This window comes from Vidua macroura, chromosome 5 (assembly GCF_024509145.1).
Source record: "Vidua macroura isolate BioBank_ID:100142 chromosome 5, ASM2450914v1, whole genome shotgun sequence".
Classification (NCBI taxonomy): Eukaryota; Metazoa; Chordata; class Aves; order Passeriformes; family Viduidae; genus Vidua; species Vidua macroura.
Window position 1 is genome coordinate 35,304,884 of NC_071575.1, and position 21,249 is coordinate 35,326,132.

General features: G+C 37.0%; 1 protein-coding gene across 4 annotated transcripts in view; it reads right to left on the bottom strand.

Moving 5' to 3' along the window:
- Nucleotides 1-21,249, bottom strand: part of SYT1 (synaptotagmin 1) — a 334,147-nt gene that overhangs the window by 114,344 nt on the left and 198,554 nt on the right. For all 4 annotated transcript variants that reach the window (XM_053978182.1, XM_053978183.1, XM_053978180.1 and 1 more), the window contains one exon: nucleotides 9,918-10,106. In XM_053978182.1, the coding sequence (XP_053834157.1) occupies nucleotides 9,918-10,089 (172 nt within the window). In that variant the 5' untranslated portion in view covers nucleotides 10,090-10,106. The remainder of the gene's footprint in view (nucleotides 1-9,917; nucleotides 10,107-21,249) is intronic.

A 21,249-nucleotide genomic window follows, 5' to 3' on the forward strand; every position in this document is an offset into this window, starting at 1 on the left:
ACAGAAGGAAAATAGGAAATCCATTGAAACCTGGTAAGGAAGAAAGGACCACAGAAGTATCTACAAGCAAGGTGTAAAAATTATTGAACATTGTTAACTTGTTAACTATGTGCTAAATGGGTTACAGTCCTGACAGAGGTCTAGGAGAAAGGAAGTTTCTTGTGTGGAAATGACTTCCAAACCAACTGGCAGCTCACCAGCTTTCACATACTCCTTCTCCCTTCCTCTTCAAGGAGTTGACACCCCTACTCCCCTGTGTCAAATAGATGGTTTGTGTGGCTGCTTCAGATTGACAATAAAGGAGCTGCCAGCCAAGACTCAGGAGTATCATTCAGGCTGCAGCCTAAAATACCTTAGCCTCAGGTCTTCCTGAGACTAAAGGAAGCCAAGGGACGAAGCTGGAAAACTTGGATCTGCCTTTCCTACAGGAACAGCTGAAAAAGAAATGTGGGATTCATGTTGTCATATTCTACAACCTTGTGTGAAACACTTGTTTAAGCACAAGGAGCCTTAAATACCCAGTGTTATTTGCTCATTTTGTCTGAAGACATTTCACAGCAAAATGCATATGCTGTCCTACAGCCAGGCCTCTAGCCGAGTGAGCTCTCTTACTCTTCATGATAGAAGAGATTGAAACACTCACTCTCCAAATGAGAGAAATCAGGTCTCTAAGCCCAGAGAAAGTGTTCTAAGGCTGTGAATCTCTCTGTTAAAGGGGCTTAACCTAGAGGCCTTCCTAGGTATCTTAAGTATGTGGGATCAGTATCATTGCATATACCCATTTTTCCTTCTAGATGAACGTGGGCCTCCTATTTCTAAGTCATTCTGAAGAGGATCAACGTTTTTAACTCAGATCTGTAAATTCAACTTCTAGAGTCTGATTCTTAAAAACTAAGTGCAGAAAGCCTAATAATTTCTGGAGCTCCTTTTTAAGATGTCGGTTGAAATGCCTTTCCTATCTGAAATTATAAACTTCATCTTTCATTTTAGTCGCTCTCACTGTAATAGGAAAACAGTGCCAGCTACAGTACTGAAACATGTCCCTGGATGATATAGGGGCTGTGTGCAAATTAGGGAGCTCTCGCTGAAGTTGGTAATTAAGAGTAGATTCAGATTCTGAAATCTGCACAGGAGTAGGCAGATGGCTTGTTCAGCTGCCAGCTGGAACTCAGCCTTCATGAGGCAGTCATTCAAGTTCAGCACCACATCTTTCTATGGAGTCAGAGCAAAGTCTTCCCATACCAAGATTCTTCTGAATATTTGAGGCCACTTCCACTTTGCTTGCAAAGTGGCTGCATGTTCTGGAAGCAGTAGTCATGTTCTGATCTAGAACCTTCAAGAGCTTGCCTGACATAAAGGCCAAGACTAAGAAAGATAAAATGAATGTATGAAAGGATGCTGTGTACCTACAGTATTCCTGAGAGCTCCTCTTGGTGATCAGTGTTTTAGCTTTCCACCCACCTTGGCATATGGCACTGATGACCAGGTATTTTAATTCATGTATCAGTAAAAGTATTGTGTCTTTCAAAAAATGTTAAAGACTTAAAAAAACATATTAACCAAAGGAGGGTTATTATATAGTTATAATCCCTCAGACAAGGCTTTAGTTTGGACAATTCTCAGCAGGAAACTCTCAATTCTAAGCAGAATAGTTAACAATAACAACAAAGAATGGCATTCTGTTCTTCAGCTGTGCCAACTTACAATTTCTCAGAATAACAGTGGCGAGAGAATATCTTCCAGCTTGCCACAGTGCCTAGGCACAAGTAGCTGAGATAAGGATGGAATATAAATCTTAACAGCAATTCCTATTATTTTCACTGCACATTTAAACCATACTTTTTAAAAGAAAACCCTCTAACTACAGTCACAGGTGCCTTTTATCTTTTATGCTGTACATTGTTGAGAATCAATCTTTAAATGTATTCTCAGCTTTAAATTCAGAACAATTGCTCCATGAACTCTCATTTTTAAAGCAAGACTAGAAACTATAACTGATAATGTGTAATTCTGTAGGCACTTTATACTCAGGTAAGTTTGAAAAAGGATAACAAAGATTGTGTTTCTTTCGTGCATGCAAACACAATTTTAGTGCACTTTCTCTCACACAAAGTAATGAAATTTTAAGATACATTTCCAGAACTGGAAGTAAGCCAGCAACCATGTTCAGTTTTCTGCTTGTAAATTGAATTCTCTACTCAACTTATACGGTACTGGCACAACTTGACATATCTATAGGGCAATAAAATACCTACCAGAGTAATTGTAAAATATAAAATAATAATCACAGTGATGTGCTAGAGGAGACCCCTGGGGGTTGTCTGACACCCCTTGTTAAAATGCCATCACCAAATCAAAGGTGGGTGCTCACCCCTGTTTCTGCTATAGATGAATTTCATCCCCTTGGCTTTAAAAGTTAATCTGAATGTGTTTTTTTGATTTCTTTTGCTGAAATGCTTTCAGCATCATGAACTTGCTTCTCCTTCCTTGTCTTTCAGATTATACAACTCAAAACCAATGGCTGTTTCTGAAAAGAGTGTTCCAGACACGTGCAATCAATAATGTATAATTCTGTTTGACATTGAGGTTACCTTCCCAGTGTGCTGCTGGCTTAGAGACAGCATTTCCTTTCTGATGGGACAGTGCATTCTCAAGGTGATGCAGAGGAGGACGTGGGTTTAGCCTGTGACAGGCTTTCCCTGTGCTGGGAATGGAGAGTGCTACAGCTGCTGCTCTGGTTCAACTGTAGAAGTCTGCTCTTCTGATTTCTGCTTTCCTCCTTGGCTTGTCCAAGGAGCCACGATAATGGCCAGTGTAGGAACAGGGAACTCCTTAGGCGTGTCAGATGCATGGGTTGAGTTTGCTTTGATTGGAGGAGATTATTTCCCTGCCCACGGCTGAGGAGTTGCAACTACATGATCGTTAAGGTCCCTTCCAACCAAAACCATTCAATGATTTTGTGCAACCTCTTGGCAAGCATGTGTGCTTGCCACTGCTTGATCCAGCTGCAGTCTGCAGTAGCAGCACTTCTAGGTCATGCTCAAGCAGCATGTACTTCTAATAGCCTGAGGTTCCTTACTCAGTTCTATATGAGGATCAAGCTGGCAGCTGTCATGAACCCTAAAGTTTAAGGAGAGGACATGTTAAGGGGAGCCCATCAGAAGGCACACGAAAATAACTCATGGATTGTAAACTGTAAAAATGTAAAAAAATAAATGAATTCTGCATGACAGAAAAAAAAATCATTAAAATATTGATGGAGTATAGCACAGTGGGATCTCAGACCACATGCTATTCCTTCCAGACAAGGATTTTCATTTGCTTCATGAGTTTTTACTTCCATTCTTCCATCCCTCAGTATCTATTTATACATTTGGGATTTAAAAGCTGTATTTTCAGGATTCCTCATTTAAAGCAAACAAAATATGCTGGACCCCTAGAAATAATCACAGCATTTTCATATCATGAGTTTATAAAATAACAAGATTTGAACTGTTTTTCACATGATATTTGTGTCTTCTGGATGTGTGTGGGCAGTATTTTTCCCTATCAGCAGGAGATCTAGAAATTTAATTAACACTAAAAAAAAGAAATTAAGTTCTCATCTACACTCTGGGACTGGGGCGTTCAGGGAAAAAACAAAGTAATTTGATATTTGCATTTAAATTGCTATATCTATCTATATATATCTATCTATATCTATCTATATATATATATCTATATATATCTATATATATCTATATATATCTATAATATATATAAATATTTCTATATTTAGAAATAATGGAGTTTTTTCCCCCATCTAATATTGTACTGTAATATCTCTGTCTTGTGCTTCTGTGTTCCAAAATAAATCATTTTTTCTGATTTTCCCTGTTTCTTCTGCAGTGTAAAGCTGTATGTATTTGCTTGGCACGAGTAGCTGTGAATGATTTTATGACAGGAAAGGAGACAAGGAGACTTGAATTCATGCTGTCCCACTTCCTGCAGCACTGTTCTTCAGACTTCCCTGAACATCAACTATCTTCTCTGAATCTCTCCATACAAACATTCTTTGCCAAGATACCCAAATGGAGTTTGCCAATGTCTGACTGTTCCTGAGCTGAGAGCTCTGCTAATTGTTTTGCTAAATCTATGTGCACACACATATACACATATGTATACATAGTCCTCATTCCTATAGGCAGTCAGCAACTACTCAAGATAATCTTTGAAACAGAAAGCAAATTTTTTTCTGGCTAACCTAAGATATTAGGCAATGGTTAACACTGGCATGTACTGTGAAAATATAAATCATAGCTATTGCTGCAAACTTTATTCTGATTTTATGGTATGCATACAATATTAATCCAGTTTCTAAATGTAAAAGCATTCTATTATCAGCATTTTGTATCCTTTTTATGAACTTAGAAAATAATGTGCCATCTCCTCCCTGTACTAGTGACACCTGTGCTCCAGGAACCATTAGGAGAAGCCTAATGAATTTATTTTCTGCAAATGGTCAAACTGTAAGCTTATAAAAATTAATTTTCAGAAAGACCCCATGAACAAAATCCTCAATTTTCTAATAACAGACATAGTCTGGTAATAACTCCTTGATAATCTTGATGCCACATATGAATGACAAATGAAGAAATTAATTTTACTGTCATTTGTAGAGGGCAATAAGCACTCTTAATACACCTCAGCTGGTCAATCAAGAAAGGCAGAAGGGCAAAATAGCAGAGACCAGCAGGGAGAAAGAAATGATGAGATGCGTCTAAGATGACTGCTGGATGCTGAAATTTTGACTTAAATGGCTAAATATATAAATCCAGAATTAATTTATTAATTTATATGCTAAATTACCCAAATACAACTTGGTAGTCAGCTTACTAAGATATTATTTAGAAATAAACCAGACCTGAGCCTTACAGTTAGTTTTACATTTTTTGTTAGTTCTCTCTACAGCTTCCAGTCTCATTTTATTTTGACAGTTATTCATTAGTCCAAGGAGAGGGAAATAAAACTTTCTCTGCAAACAGAATGTGAGAGAAGTCTGCACAGAACATCAGGTTTTAGCCTGAATTATCACAGAGATTTGAGCTTCTGGTTTTGGGGGATTAGCAGAGTCAGTTGTACAAGATGAATCAAATTCAGGGCTTTTGAGCACCAGCTACTGAAGCCAAATGGAGTGGCAAGCCAGCCAAACATTTCAGAATACGGTTTGTATAGAAATATAACTTTTTATATAATTACAATGTAAGACAGCAACGAGCATTGAAAATATGCAATATCTTTCTACTGCAGAGGTAATGGCACTATCCTGGATTCAATGCAATCAGCTATTATAGCTGTTCCAGATTTTACCACGAGCATTAACAGCACATCATTATTCAATCAGATGTATGCTGTAATTTTATTGGGTTTTTGCTGTCTTGTTTACTGGCAGAATGAGGTCTCCTGTTCATACAGGAATGTGCCGTTAGAAAACATATCATCATCACTTTGATTTTAAAATTATTAAGCAAACTAATTGTAATTTATGTCAATTTTTATTTGTGTATGGTTAGTATCAGTATCTTGACATTTAAAGTCTCCACCCAAAAGCTTTTGCTGCCATTACCACAGTCTTATTACAACACACTTACTGTAAATGTATGGCAGATATTTTCCTAGCCTGTAGACAAAGATCCAGATGTAAGAGCACTGAGAAGGAAGAAGGAAAGAACTGATAGATCTTATAAAGTCTTTTAATGCATTTTGCTTTCAGAAGAGTAAGTGCTGTTTTATCTGCTCTGTTTTCCCCCTTTTTCAGTTGTTTGATTTACTACATTTAAAATGCAAAATGTAAAAGCAGAGATGGTGCCTTTTTTTCACCTTCTGGTAAACAGATTAAAAATTCTGCAGATTAAAGATAAATAGGGATTGAAAGTATAAGAACCAATTAAGTTAGAGTGACATTTATATACAGTTCAGTTCTGGAAAAACAACTGTACTGTGATTATTCAAATCAGCCACTCACAACCAAAATGCAGGGATTTACATAACGGAGAAAAAAATTCCTCACAATTATGCCTCAGTAACTTACTGGGTTCTGGCACTTTAATTGTATGACTCACTGTAATAAAATTATCCCACTTCCTTTATCCAGAGTGAAATGTATGTTAGGACATTGCCATTCTGAATGATTTGTGTGCTTTTGGAAGCCTACATTCTCCTGTCACAAAAGGTGGTGTATGTTCTATTTTAAAGAGATACAAATCAAGAAAAACCCTCCAGATTTTCTGCTTGTACTAATGAAAATTTTAACCTGGTATACATACTGCATCACTTTCTTGAAATAAATGTATACTGATACAAATAGGTCCTTTCTTTTTCTTGGAACTTTTATTTCCTAGTTCTATTAAATTAATATTTTTAATAAGACTTGTCTTGTGCATACATCACAGAAGAAAACACCAGTATAATTTAAATTGCATTAATTTAAATTGATTTTTATCTTGTAGTTTTGCAAAGTGAACTTTTAATGGGAATCCTGATATGTTCAGTTAGCTGGTATGTCTAGACTATTTACCTTCTGACATCTGTGTGTTCTACAAAACTTAGTATTTAAAAAATGAATCTTCTATTCCAACCTACATGGAAGGAACAGTATTTATTCAGCTGGATGTTGTTTGATGTACCTTTATTTTTATTATAATGTATTCTGTGATTAGAATGTTGTAATTTCTTTTTATTAATATAAGCAAAATTTGATACTATATAATTTCTAAGATAAAACAGAAAGAGAGGACTACATAAATTAGGCCCTACTATGGCTTGGCCTTTTCAGTACTCAAATCAAGTTGATTGCAGGTGAGCTTTTTCACAACACTTTATCCTTTATATATACACCAACTACATCATGATGGCTTATTTTCCATCTGCAGACATCAGGCAGAGGCAACTAAAACATTTTATTTATCTCACACATAAACAACAGAACACAGAAAAAAGGTCCTCTCGTAATAAACACTGAGATTTCAAAGTCTTTCCTGTCATGTGGGGATGAACACGAGACCTTTGGAAGTAAAAATGACAGCGCATATGAACTAAAAAAGAGATTTGTCCCTCATCTGAAAAGGTTAGAGAACTTGCTGACTATGACATTCCACTGCCAAGTGTAAGACTCAAATCAGGTCCTCAGTTTGAATCTACCAGAGGAAAAACCTGGTTCATGGTCTTGGGAGTGTTCTTAGACTTCCAAGCATCTCTGCTGTCCCAATGGGGCCCATGCACCGTATTTCTTCTCTCTCACACAGCAAAAAATTCTCAAAAAGGCACTGTACAAACAATTTGGTTTGTACTAATTTACATTCTGCTCTGTTTTAAGAGAGATTCTAAAAAAAAAAATTGCAGCCAGCTGTAAGAGGTAAGTCCTGAAAACTTTTCTACCACAATTACATTTTTTTTTGTAATCGGCTGAAAACACCACACTGACAACTTCCCACTGGCATAAACTGAACAACTCATGAGAAAATGCTATAATCTTCCAGCAGGAAAATGAGGTCTCCTCTGCCCTTCTGTCCCCAATACTTTTTAGACAGCCTAATTAAACTTCCTTGTTTTGTGTTTATGCTAGTTTATCAATGAAAAATACATTCAGAGGTGTGTAATGCAGGCCTTTCTTGAAGAATTTATTATTGAGGAAAATGGGCAAAAGAAAGTTATTTGGAATATAAAATGCTCAAATATGTAAATGACACTAATTCATGTTTAGTATTTCAAAAACGGCCTTGCATAAGTCCCTTGCCTCTCTGCATTACCATGAGCATTCAGCTTTCTTCTTGAAATGGCAAAACTCCCCCCAGTATAGCAGAAAGCAACACTAAATAGCCCCAGCATTTGCTAGAGATCCTGGGAAGATCCAATTACATCTGCAGCCTCTATAAGAGCAGACAACTGGCATGGGATTTGTGACTACCTTAGGTTCATTTCTCGAGGACAACATTACTGCATGATCTTGGATAAAAGACCAGATTTCTAAGATGGTAGCAATATATTCTGGTGTCACTATCAGCATAAGGTACTTTATTTTATAAATAATATGATGTATTTCATAAAAAGTAAGATTTGTCTTACAACCTAATATACTTTTCTAAGTAAGCACTTTCATTATGTAGTAGTAGGGGCTTTTTTTCTTTCATGAAGAGATAATAGAAATTTTAGTCAGTTCAACTTGAAAAGACTCTCCAGATTGGACTTTACACTTGTTTTCGTTGTGGTTTTAAAAAAGTATGCAGCAGGGCATTCCAGGTTTCTCTCTATCTACAAACCTTTTCCTACACTATCAATTACATAGTTACTCATACTGGAAGCCATTCATGCCTTTGTGAAGTTAAAATCAAAGTTTAAAAATAAGAGGATATTTACATAAAAGTCTCTTCTACATTATTTACATAGCATGGTGAGACAAACGTTACAAGACAAATGTTTCAAATTCTGACTATTTTTTCCCTCAATGTCTTGTCTTTTCATTTTTTCTCTTTTTTTTCTTTTTATTCCTGTAGTTTTTTTTCTTTAGTTTGGTTTTCCCATGACATCATCAGACAATTCCATTTCAGTATGGTCTGCATTGGACTGCATAGATTACCAAAATAATGGCACATGAACTTCTTACCTCTGTAACACCTTAATTCTTGCAAGTGGGAATTCTGAGTGACAGAGCAAAGCTGTTTGCTATCAATTTTTCAAAAACTGCATCTGCCACATTGCCAAGATTCACTTAGAGATAAAAAAAGTGGTTAATATTCTAATTTGTTGTCTGACTTTATCAGTCACAGAACATTTCTTTACACAAAGGATAGCCTTCTAAAAATGAAAACTCTTACATATGTTAAAATACTTCATTGGAAATATTTTACATTCACTTTTTCTTGTAAAGAAGAAGTTATTACAGATTGAATGACTCTCTAATGCTTGCTACTAAAACACACACACAGAGCCTTCACCTTCTTGTCTATAGAAGTGCCAAAATGATCTGCTGGTAGCATTAGGTAATTTTTCTGTCAGTAAGAAAAAGGATTTTTCTTTTTGTTACTGACAGAAAAATTGAAATGCCATTGACAATACTGAATTAGTCCTATATTTCACACCAGTGTATGTATAGTAGAACATATCAGACAGATTCAAGAACCCCAGTATTATCATAAACAGCAGCACAAAGTTAGTTATTTTTTTTTTTAATGTGAACAAATTGAGGCCTCATCTTTGAGTCAATACTTTCTAGCACCAAAGACCCAAAGAGCCCTGATGACTTTAGTTCTATTAACTTCACAGAAATATACATTTATACTTTTATGTTTTCAGCATAGGTACATGAACTTGTGCAAACAGCATTCAGTGGCTGATCTGCTAGAATAACTAGTGGGAAAAGCACAGCTATCTTCATACATTACAGATGTATTACCTATTTTCTTGTTAAAACTCAATTTTCACATTTCTTTCTACATTTTCTAATCTCCAAAGATCCAAAGTTTCCTTCTTTTCTCAGTACATGTGAGTTCTGGCCAAATATTGCTTTAAGGCAATATGGCCATGCACATTTGTCATAAACATGAAACCTTACGTGTTACTGATAGGAAACATTTTACTTATTGGTCCCACAGACACAGTGAAGTTCTCTAGTTTCAATGATTCAGCAGTAATTCATCAGTAAAAATTACCAAACTAATCTGACATACCAAGAATAGACATAAATTAAATTTGAGTTGGACTCTATTTTTTTCTACTTCAGTTAACTTTGAGGAACTTACAAAACCAGTTTAATCTTGTGATTTTTCCAGCTTTGACTAGAAAACATTTAGTATGCTGTCTAAAGAAATGTCAAAGAAGAAAATGTCAAATTAAATCCAGTCTGCCAACAGAAGCATTTTCATCAATCAAGTTTTACTTACGTGGAATTTTGTTCAGTTCATTCATGAACTTCTCTTTTAGCTTAGAAAATGCATCTTCTTTTCCTCCTCCTCCTCCCGGACTGGCTGGCTCGGTGACATTACTTGGAGGGGCTGCTGCTACTGTGGTCGCTGGCGGTGCTGCCAGGGCCTCATGATGATTTTCACTCACCATTTTAACTCCTGGGTAAGCTGTTTGAAAAAAAAAACACAACAAAAACCCAAAAGGTAATATAATTGAAATGTATCTCTCATCAATAAATGAATAAATAGGCAGAATATCACTTGGTTCTCATGCTTACTGGGTAAATATTACTTCATGTGCATATAGTTTCAGGTTCTTCATAAAATATTTATTAGACAAGAGAGAAAAGTATTTTGCAGGATTAATTACAGCCAGAATAATTTTATTGCTTAGAGCACTTTTCCAATGGTTTGCATTTTGGAAGTGCTAAATTTGAAACATCAAAATTCCCGTAAAAATCTCATACAGATTTGCATTTTATCTTCAGATTGAAAGTATAAGCAAATTGGGTAATACATGCTCCCTGTATGCAAATTTCAATGTATTTACATAATTATTTTTCTGTGAGAATTACAGAGGTGTGGATCATGGACAGAGTTTCTATATATGAAATAAATAAGGTGATAAGAACATAATAAAAACACTTTGTGATTTCCTGTCAAAGTAATAACCTATTGTTTCCTATTTAAAACTGTGCATTTTTATCTTCACTAAGTGAAGACAATTTTCCTTACAGTTATTTTGTGTGACACTTGCTACTAACAACATTCTCTTAAATTATTCAGATGTCTTACTGAATTCATGAAAATACAACATCTGTAGGGAGTCTAAATGCAGCCATTTTGAAATATCCATGAGACTGTCACAAGCATAAACCCACATCAGCATATTTTTAATTTCATGTTGTTTAATGGGCATTTTGGAAAACCTTTATTTGAGTGTATATTACTCTATTGTGTGTGCATGGCCAGGTGTTAATAGTGGGGTGGCTACTGGCTGGCATCTGTGAGAAACTGCCAGAATCCTCCCCCATGTCCCACAGAGCCAATTCCAGATGGCCCCTGGATGGACTCACTGCTGACCAAGGCCAAGCCATCAGCAATGGTGCCAGCACATCTGGGATAACAGATTTAAGAAGGGAAAATACTGCTGGAAAACAGCTACTGGGAAAGAGAAATGACAATAAGGGAGAGGAACAGTCCTGCTGGCACTGTGGGCAGGGCAGAAGGAGGGGCAGGAGGTGCTCCAGGCACTGGAGAAGAGATTCCCCTGCAGCCTGTGGTGCAGAACAGAGCGAGGCAGGATGTGACCCTGCAGTTCATGGAGCTCCATGGAGGAACAGAGATCCACCTGCAGCCTGTGGAGGACCCCAAACTGGAGCAGGTGGAGGCCTGAAGGGGGCTTTGACCCTGTGGGAAACCTTTGCTGGAGCAGGGTCCTGGCAGGAGCTGTGGCCCCATGTAGAGAGAAGCCCGCACTGAGCAGGTTTGCTGGCAGGACTGGTGACTCCAGGGAGGACCCACTCTGGAGCAGTGTGTTCTTAAAGGACTGCACCCTGTGCAAGGGACCATGCTGGAGCAGTTTGGGAAGAGCTATACCCCATGAGAAGGACTCAAATTAGAGAAGATTGTGGAGGACTGTCTCCGGTGGGAGGGATTCCACACTGGAGCAGAGAAAGTGTGTGAGTATTCCTCCCCCTGCAGAGGAGGAAGGGCAGAGACAATGTGTGGTAGACTGACTGCAACCATCATTCTCCATTCCCCTGCACTGCTGAGGAAATCCAGAGTTAAGTTAAGCCCTGGAAGAAGGGAGTGGGGAGGGAAGCTGTTTCAGATTTGGTTTCATTTCTCAATATCCTACTTTGTTTGATCGGTAATAAATTAAGCCAATTTCCCTAATTCAAGTCTGGTTTGACTGTGACAGCAATGGGTGACTGATGTTTCCCTGTTCTTATCTTGATCTAGGAGCCTTTGGTTGCATTTTCCCTCCACTGTCCAGCTGAAGAGAGGAGGGATAGAGCAGCTTTGGTGAGAACCTGGCACTCAGCCAGGGTCAGCTTACCACAGTCACATAGCAAAGAATTTTGGGCTAGTGGGATGAAGATGAGAAAATATGATAGAAATTCCTGCAACAATGGAAAGCTAGCTGAAATTTTGATTCAGGTTTTGAAGACATTGTTGTGATTTTCTGCTGCATCATAAATATCACTGATCTGAATAATTTCAGAAAACAGAGGGAGAAAGGGTTTGAAAAATAACAAACATTCATTATTGCTCGGAGTGTACAATTGCTCTCAGCCTCGAAAGACATTTGGCCTTTAAGCTTTTCCTGAGAAATTTAAACATCAACATAGGAATAAAACACAACACATCAAAATTGAAGAGGCATAAGATCACCTGACTGCATGCAATATGATCAATCATGACCTTTCTTGTCTTACATGATTGTTTTCATGGATGTTGCTAAGAGTGCTCAAATCACTAAATCAAGGCGAGAATTGACTTTTTGTCCTTCAACTTCAGTTCTATGAGTCTGCAGTCGTGAAGACCTGCAAGCACAGACCTGACTGCAGGCAGAATTAACTTTTTGAAATCATCCTCACCCTTCCTATCATTAAACAGGGGTTTGCACACAAGTGTAGTCTGGAATACAAAAGCCTTCTCCAATACTGCTGTGTGATGAAAAACATTTTAACAAAATAGAGGGTTGGTATTGCTCAATTTGCTGAATATTTGGTAGCAATTTTATTGATGCAGCAGTGAATGAAGTGATATTCCCTGCCTAGCCCTTATTTCTGTCCTTGTTCTCAAGCCCCTAGCCTAATATAAAATCACGTTGATGTTGACACAGAATATGTATACAATACATCTCCAAAAATATTTCATAAGCATGTGGTCTTAACTATTTCCGTGCAACAACATGGGAGCAGTTCACTATCAAAAGCAGACCAATGTCGATGGAAAGATTCCAGTTAATATCCATAAATTTGGCTCAAGCCCGAGATATCTGTATTTCCCCAACTGCCTCACAAAACAACAAAAAAAAATCAAGTAGTACATAATTTCGGTACATAATTTCATTAACAAATAAAATGCCAGCTATTCCAGACTAAGAGACTTTTTCCATATGCTCTGATGAATGCCAAATACTATGAAGCAAAACATGCAGAGTCATAAGCTGTAAACACTAGTGCTGTTTGATGGTACAGCATTTTGTCAATGAATGTCAGTTAAATCAGAAGAAAAGTTGTATATCATAATTAAATCAGAATTAAATTACTTAATTATAATATATTGCTTAATTATTTCAGGCCTGGCAGTTGACTATTTTATTTAGCAATGGAAGACACAATTTGCAGTGATGACTTTCAGCTAATTAAAAATTAAGGCAAATGTAATTTATTTGCTTCTAGTTTTGGAACTATATTTTGAAAATATATTCAAAGAACAAATCTGAGGCATTACACTTTGATTTACTTAAAAGGAGAAAAAACCAACAAAACAGACTATTCCTGTGATGTCCAGGAACAATCCTCAGTAGATTCCTAGTGTAGTTAGAGGCCGCTGCATCTAATGAGGAATGCACAAATGGTTGGAGACTTGCCACAGAACCTTTGACCTTTACATGCCAATGACACAATCCTAATATTTCAAAAAGGTGTGAAGGGACTGAAAAAGAATCTCGACTCAGAAAAAGCTTTCTGCGAAGAGCACATGCTCACTTGCTTATAACATCTGATGGATTTTATAACTGTAATGCTGCAGCTTTTCACAATAACAGTATAAACACTGTGGTAGTATTAGAGACTGCGGAATACAGAATAATTACATTTTAATTGGCCTTTAAAAAAAAAGGGGGTTACTTGAATGCTGCAGTGCATCACTGAAGGTAAAGAGCTACAAATCACTGGCAGATTATCTGCCATTTATGAAATGGTAGTTGCAAGCAAAAAATTCTTGTAAGTTAAAAAATTAAATGCCATTCCACTCAACAATGATTTTCAGTTCAATGTTCACTGCAATGTTTATAATGCTATGTATGAAACATTACAAGTTTCATGTGCAAAATTCATTCATAAATAAGAGTACATTTTTAATTGTAGAGAAAATGACAATTTTTTCTATAAAATGTAGCATAGACTGTATTTCTATACCACGGCAATACTTTGGCATACTACTGCCCATTCACTGCCCGTATAGTCATTATAAGACACGTAAAGTGACACAATGGACAAAATGACACATGGAATACTTCAAAGTAATGCTTGTCTCTATTCAGAAGTAGGTATGTGTTGACTGAAAATCCAGGTGAACCCCTTGAGGAGACCAGGCATTTCAAGCTTTACTGTTCCCTATGCAAGAATAACTCTGACAAACATGAATTATCAGCTCAAACTTCTACGTAATCTCAACAAAATTTCCTCTGAAAATGAAGCATTTGAGAAATACACATATACATGCTGGAGATTTGCAAGAAGCAAGGGATTTTGTTATGGAGGTACAAAGTATTGGCTGACTGCCCTAGTATGTGCTGGTATGGATCCTGATGGAGGGAGTGCCATTGGAAAGCACCTCTTAAGAAAATTGTAAAGCAGAAATGTCTCTTAGGACAAGAGTAAAGAGGCGTAAAACTTCAGACACGGATGAATATAGAGCATTGAATAGATTCTGGAAATCAGAGTTGAAAGAATGTGCTCAAAGGGCAACAGTCTGCAAATATTCTGGCATATGCAAAGTAAGATTTGGACAACCTGGGAAGACTAATCTCATGGGAAATTTTAAATACTTTAAAAAAATAAACTGAATAGTCAGAAAATTAATGAGAACTCTGTGGGATGTCCACATTGACTCACACAGAGGGGGGATTTTCTGGAATGAGCAAACCCCAATAAGAGTGTATCACCTTCTGGAAAATCATGGGAGGACTTATGATAGCCTTACAAAAAAATGAAAATAATAAAATGCCAAAGGGCAGGAAAGTTAATTGGTGTATTTCTATGTGGTTAAATTACAGTAGGTGTACCACAGCAGCTCTAAATACATAAACTTATGGGTGTAAAATCAGCGACATTCCTTCTACACGGTGGATTTCAGACAATTTATATTTGCTCATTTCTCCTCTTATCTACTGAATCCAAGCTGCATGCAGTGAGACAGTAAACAGGTCAGACATCCCATGCTGACCAAATAATTTCCTCCCAATGAGAAATTTTCTGGGAAGTGTCCTTTTACTTTACTGCCTCTCTTTTTTTTTTTTTTTTTTTGCCATACTAAAAATTAAAATTAGTGAAATTATTAAAAACATACAATTATGGTGTTGCTATGCGTAGTTGTTTACATTTTCAGAAGTAATTGTCATCATTCTTTCAAAGTTTACTGCTGCAACTGTAGTAGAGCTATTGACTATACTCAAGATGTAAATTGGGATCTATACTGGTAAATGGTATTTCCTGGAAAGCTTATCTTTTCAGCATACAAAACATGATCAGCTTAGCAGTCACATCCAATGAAATGAATGTATATGTAATAACAAAAGTTCTCCAAGAACGAAGAAAAATCACACAGTTGTGTCCCTCGATCATTTTTGTTTACAGCACCTGAGCACTGAAAGAGAAAGCAACTATTAGCTTTCAGTGCCAGTATACCCAGGGCAAGTATGCAGTATTGCCAGAGAAAGCTTTGCACCACATTGAAAATATACCTCATTCCATTACAGTGTTTTTGATTAAATTAATTCATCAGAAGATGGGATCATTAGCAGAATGCTTAAAGGTATCTACAATAAGGGATCTCTTCTTAAATTTAAGCATTCTGGGATGTTAATAATACATTTTTTACTCATTCATCTTCCTACTAATGAAATAGGTTATCTTTGTAACTTCAGTAAAGGACAGTTATTTTAGAAGACAAACTCAGAAAATAGACTTTCTTGGCCTTTTATAAAGATGAGACTGTAAGTACATTTTCAGAAGAATGGAAGGCCATGGTAAAGATGTATCCAAACAGCCTTTTCATGACTATCACAAAGGTTTACAATGCAATCCAGATTTAGTACTGCTTTAGAAAAGGTACATGAAAGGCCAACAGTTCATGGGGAAAAAAAGTTCTGATGAAGAACCTTGGTGTGAGAATTCAGGCGTCCTCTCTGTGCTTCTACCAAGGCACAAGAAATGTCTTAGCAACATCCTTACCTGCCCCAGAGGGATCCCTGCACCTCTTTCAGTGGAAAAGAGACACTTCTCCAGCTGCTGTTTATGAAACATGAACTGACACTTCCCAGACACCATCTGTATATCAGCTCTTTAACACTGCTTCTAATGCTTGCTACTAACACCACACCAATAGAAATTAGCTGAATGAACTGAATAAACAAGATAAAACACCTAAATCTTTTCCCCAAAGCCTATGGCTATGTTATTGCTCAGTTTTAGAAATGCCCATGCTGGCATGTCCTGCCAAAGGAGTATCACTTGTCCTGCAGCAGCACAGTGTTGCAGACAAACAGAACTGTGAGATGGTGAGCCTAGAGTGATGAGGACCCCAATACATGGAGGGGGAGACATCTGAGCCGAAGTTTAAGCAAGTGTGGGGAAGAATAGCAGTCACATACCAAGTTAGACAGAAGTGCTGCAACCCCAAAGCAGCAAAGAGAAGGAGAGCTTGGCAGAAATGTTTTTTGACACTTAGCAAAAACTTTAAGTTTTGAGGCTGACAATTATCTACAGCACATTCCCGGACCAGGAAACAAATCTTCCTATTATTAGAAATGAGCTCTCTATCAGTCTCCAGAATTCACTTAAAATAGGAACAAATACTTTTAGAAAAACATCTGAAAGACAATAACTTGATGGCCAAATATAAAATAATTCTCGTGAGAAATTGAAATATTCTCAGATTTCCAGGCTAACATTCACACTGCAAACCTATTATTTGAATATGAGTTGTATCAAAATAATAGCCACGTCTCTGTGTACTCTTCTCAGCCTAATTCACTTTTTTAGTATATCTGATAAATCTAGAAAATATGAAGAATAAGCACAGAATACTTCACAGTTCTCTGTTACAATAAAAACATTTTATTTAATTGAAATCATTATAATGGAGAATTTCATGTCTAAGCATGTTTCAAATGTAACCATATAGTGTCACAGAAAACAGTTTGTCCAGGGACAGCAAATCATCTGCAAATTTTTGGGAAGGATATGGACACCGTAAACACTGGAGAAAGACAAATTCTTCAGTCCACAGCACAAACTGCAGACTTCTATTTCAGCTTCCTGCACACCCATTTATTAAATATGGCAGAACTGTTTGAAGTATAAGACTCTGAAATATCTTACACTAAAGTCTGTGGAAAAGATCTTTGTCTCGAATTTTCAGGAAGCACCAGAGTCTGATATGCAATCTATGAAAAGCTAATCACTATATTTTGGAGTACCAAGCTATGCAAGATGGTATTTTCAGACTCACTCCTTAAGCTGTTGATAAGAACACAATTAACTTAACTGAGAGCAGTGAAGTTGACACTATTTTCTCTCCAGCTAAAAGCCGTAATTTTTTGACTGCACTTCAAACTTGTGCTCCCGCAATGCAGAGGAGCACATGGGAGCCAGAGACCTCACAGCAGTTACAAAGAAACATCTCTATTTAGGTCACATTGCAAAGTAAGTCAAGAGTGGTGAGTCCCTTATGTAGATTCACTACATAAATTCCTGACCATGTTCTGAAACTTTTATTTTCCTCTAAGTATATGATACTTCTTAGTCATGTGTTTCCTTTGATATTTAGAGGTAATGGGGATAGACACTGCCCTGTGTCTCTCTGGATGTTGATGTTATTGTCATGTTTCAGCTTGAAGCTGATGTTATTGTCATGTTTCATGTGAAACTGTCAAAGCTTCACAATATGTATAATTTAAACCCTCTGTCTTCATCTACTACAGCAATTGCTGCTTTAAAATGCCTGAGCTCCTTGATAATAGCTAGTTATTAATAGACATAAGGGAAAGAAAGAAAGAAAGAAAGAAACTACAGTAATTTCCTCCCACATGATCATTCTGTCATCTTTCACACTTGTATCTCATTTCCTGAAGCTGCAATCTGTGTTTCTATCCCCTGGTATTTACTTCCAGACTTCCTTTATACAGCAGTGTAAAACAAAAGAATTTATATAAAAATTAGTGTTCAACTGAATTTAAGCATTAAATTCTAATGCAGTCCACAGAGTGTTCTTGCTGTTCCAAAATCATTTTAGAGTAATCTTACAAATAATGAAGCCCTTTACAACAATACATTTTTTGTTGTGTACATTGCATAAAATCAATTCATATTCCCATATGTGGCTCTTGTCCAATCAATGGCTCCAATAAAGCCTACAAACTAGTGAAGTGCCATAGAGTTTAACTATGACATAGTAAAATTCACAAGAAACAACATAACAGAAATTGTAAAATAATAGAGAAATGTTATTAATATTCTTACTTTGGCACAGCCTTAAATTCACTATTTCCCATTTGAATTTTGTTTTTTATTAGTATTTCTTATATGTCTCAATTTCTGCAGTCAGTAACCATGGGGCTAGCAAAATTAATTAGGTACGTGCACTAAGGAAACAAACATGGGGAGCTGAGATGTGCAGTTCAGGGCTATCTCTCACATTAGTTCAGCCTTGGACTTAGGTTGTGAAGTAATTGGTACCTCAGAATGTGATTCTGACAAGTGACTATATAAAAATGGCACCTTTTTTCTGAGAAGGATCTGCTCTCTACCTATGTTCAGTCATATATGCTGAATTTAATGAGTACCACATTTAACTGCATCACTGAGTGTTTTTTCACCATTACATCCGCAGTATTATAAAGATAAGAAAGCAAGGAGAATGCAGTAAGATTGTATTCCTCATCTGCATCATGAATGCAATTACAAAGTGAACTTCAAAGACCTTTGAGAACTTACTACAGATCACACAGTAAGCTCATGAAATTTGGGCTACATCACTTGGTGGTACGTGGGAAAAGGCGACAGCTCAGCTAGTTTTTCAGATCCTTTGATTTTCAAATCAAATTATGTTTATGGCATTTAGAAAAATGTAAATAGTTGGTGTTTGGCATTAAAACTTTAGAAGCACCACCCAAGTATACTAATGGGAAAAACACGACGTGGGTGAATTTTATAGATCAAACTTTACAAATTCTGTATGATCAAGATTCAGACTTTTCAGGTACATTCATTCTAGTTTTAAAAAATCTCAGTATGTCATCACACAGATCTCAATCAGACACGTGTAAAGTACCCATGTATGCACAAATACATCTTTCTCTACATACATATATATTCCACCCAGGTGTGCATTAATTATACACTACTATTACAGCAAGAAAGCAAACAATGACATTTGGAGTCTAAGAAGTTTCTTGTGAACAGATGGGGGGAAATATACAATTTTCTTAAGTTGTGATGCTGTCAAGAAGATTTTTCAGGGTTTTCTTCAGCCACATCATTGCAGTACTGAAATCAGGAAAAAATTATGCAAAACCATGAAAAGAAGCTGACTGATTGTGACACGTTCTGTTAATTGCAGCTATATGAAAATTATTTTTCTTGAATGTTACCAGTGCAGGAAAGAGCATGGGGACACAGGAAGCATCTGCACTTAGATTTGGTTCTTAAGTCAAAATATTCTCTAAAAAAAGTTACTTCATATTTATGGTTAATATACATAGATTTTTAAGACAACCTTATCAGCACATGGAAGTAAAATGGTGAAAATTGAAACTAATTGTCCCATAATGACTGACACTTTTTCCTCCTGTTGAGAATGCTACGCCATCATCCAATAGCCTTTTGCACACAGCAGGAGGGAAAATTACCAATCAATTACATGACATTTTATTTCCAACTTGAAACATTTGCCTACTGAAAGAAAGAAAGCATAAAATCCTAATTTGAGATTAATAACCATGCATTCCCTACAGTGTTTTGGAAAGACATCTTTTAAAAAGATGCCCTTATGCATATCTGAAAATTTTTTAATAACTGATAACCTTAAAATTAGGCAGTTTACAAAGTATTAGTATAAGCACTGATTTCTGCTGTTAGTACAACTATTGCTTGTTCTGCAATTATTACTTCAGATGATCAAGTTTAGCAAGGATCCCAACCACAAGAATGTTGTATCCAGCTCACACATGAGCAATACTAGAGAACAAAACTCCAGAATAAAGATAAGGAAGTAAATGAAATAAAAAAGAAAACTACTTGGTTTTGTTGTTGCAGTTGAAATAAAGTTAAGGATAAATGGTAATTTATGGATTTTCATAGGTTTAAAACTTTTAGGGTTTTTTCCATATGGAAATGTTTGGTGTGGTCATGCTCCCTTCTCTTCTGCAGACCAGAGAAAGCTTGCATGATAAAGCTTTGAATTCCCTTGGACAGATGACAGACTAAGCCTAAGGTTATCTTCAATGAGTGAGTTCCCATCACTTGGGTTTTGTATACCCAGTGTTGCTACCTCCAAGGGAAGAGTCATCACTGTTCTGCTTTTGCAAAAAAGAACTTGCATGTCTGTCTTCTGGCATCACCTCTAAGAAGGTGCTGGAGGCAGTTCAGAAGAGAAGCAAGATTTATGAGTCACTTCTGTTTTTAGCACACCCTGCTGACTAGACAGCTTCTCACTCAGCATGCTGGCTGCTGAGCAGCCCATTTTGAGGTACTTACATCTTCCGGATATTGTACAGGAAGCTTAATCTGAAGCTGTGACACAGTCCAAGGATGGAAGGAGCATGGGTATTCATAAGCACAGCATCAGGAGTTCTCTAATCTAACCCACGGCCTCAATTTGCTCTGCTTTCATAAACAGGATGACAGAAACAGGCTGGTGTTTCTGCCTGACAGTATGGCCCTTCTGAGTCATGAATATTCCTCACCTCCATCTGGAGCTTCTGCACAGGTTTGAAAGAAACTTGGTGGACTGAGGCCAACTGACATGCCTGGGCTGCATAGACCTTCTGTGTCCCTCTTTCAGGATGGCACATCCCAGATTATCATGCCCTTTTAGACTGAGGGATGGATCTACCCTAGATCTGGACAACAGTCTGCAGCAGCATTCTGACTGAGGCAGTGATTGATAGATCATTCTGCCTCATTAGCCACTTACACCTGCAGGAGGGCAACTAAGGTTAGTGTTATTGCCAAAACAACCTGAGGGAGCTAGAAATCCTACTTAATAGGCAAGGCTGATTTATTGCTACTGCTGGCTTTCCCAATTTTTTTTCTGGACACTTCTTTCTTCTGACCCAGTACAGAGCTCTTTG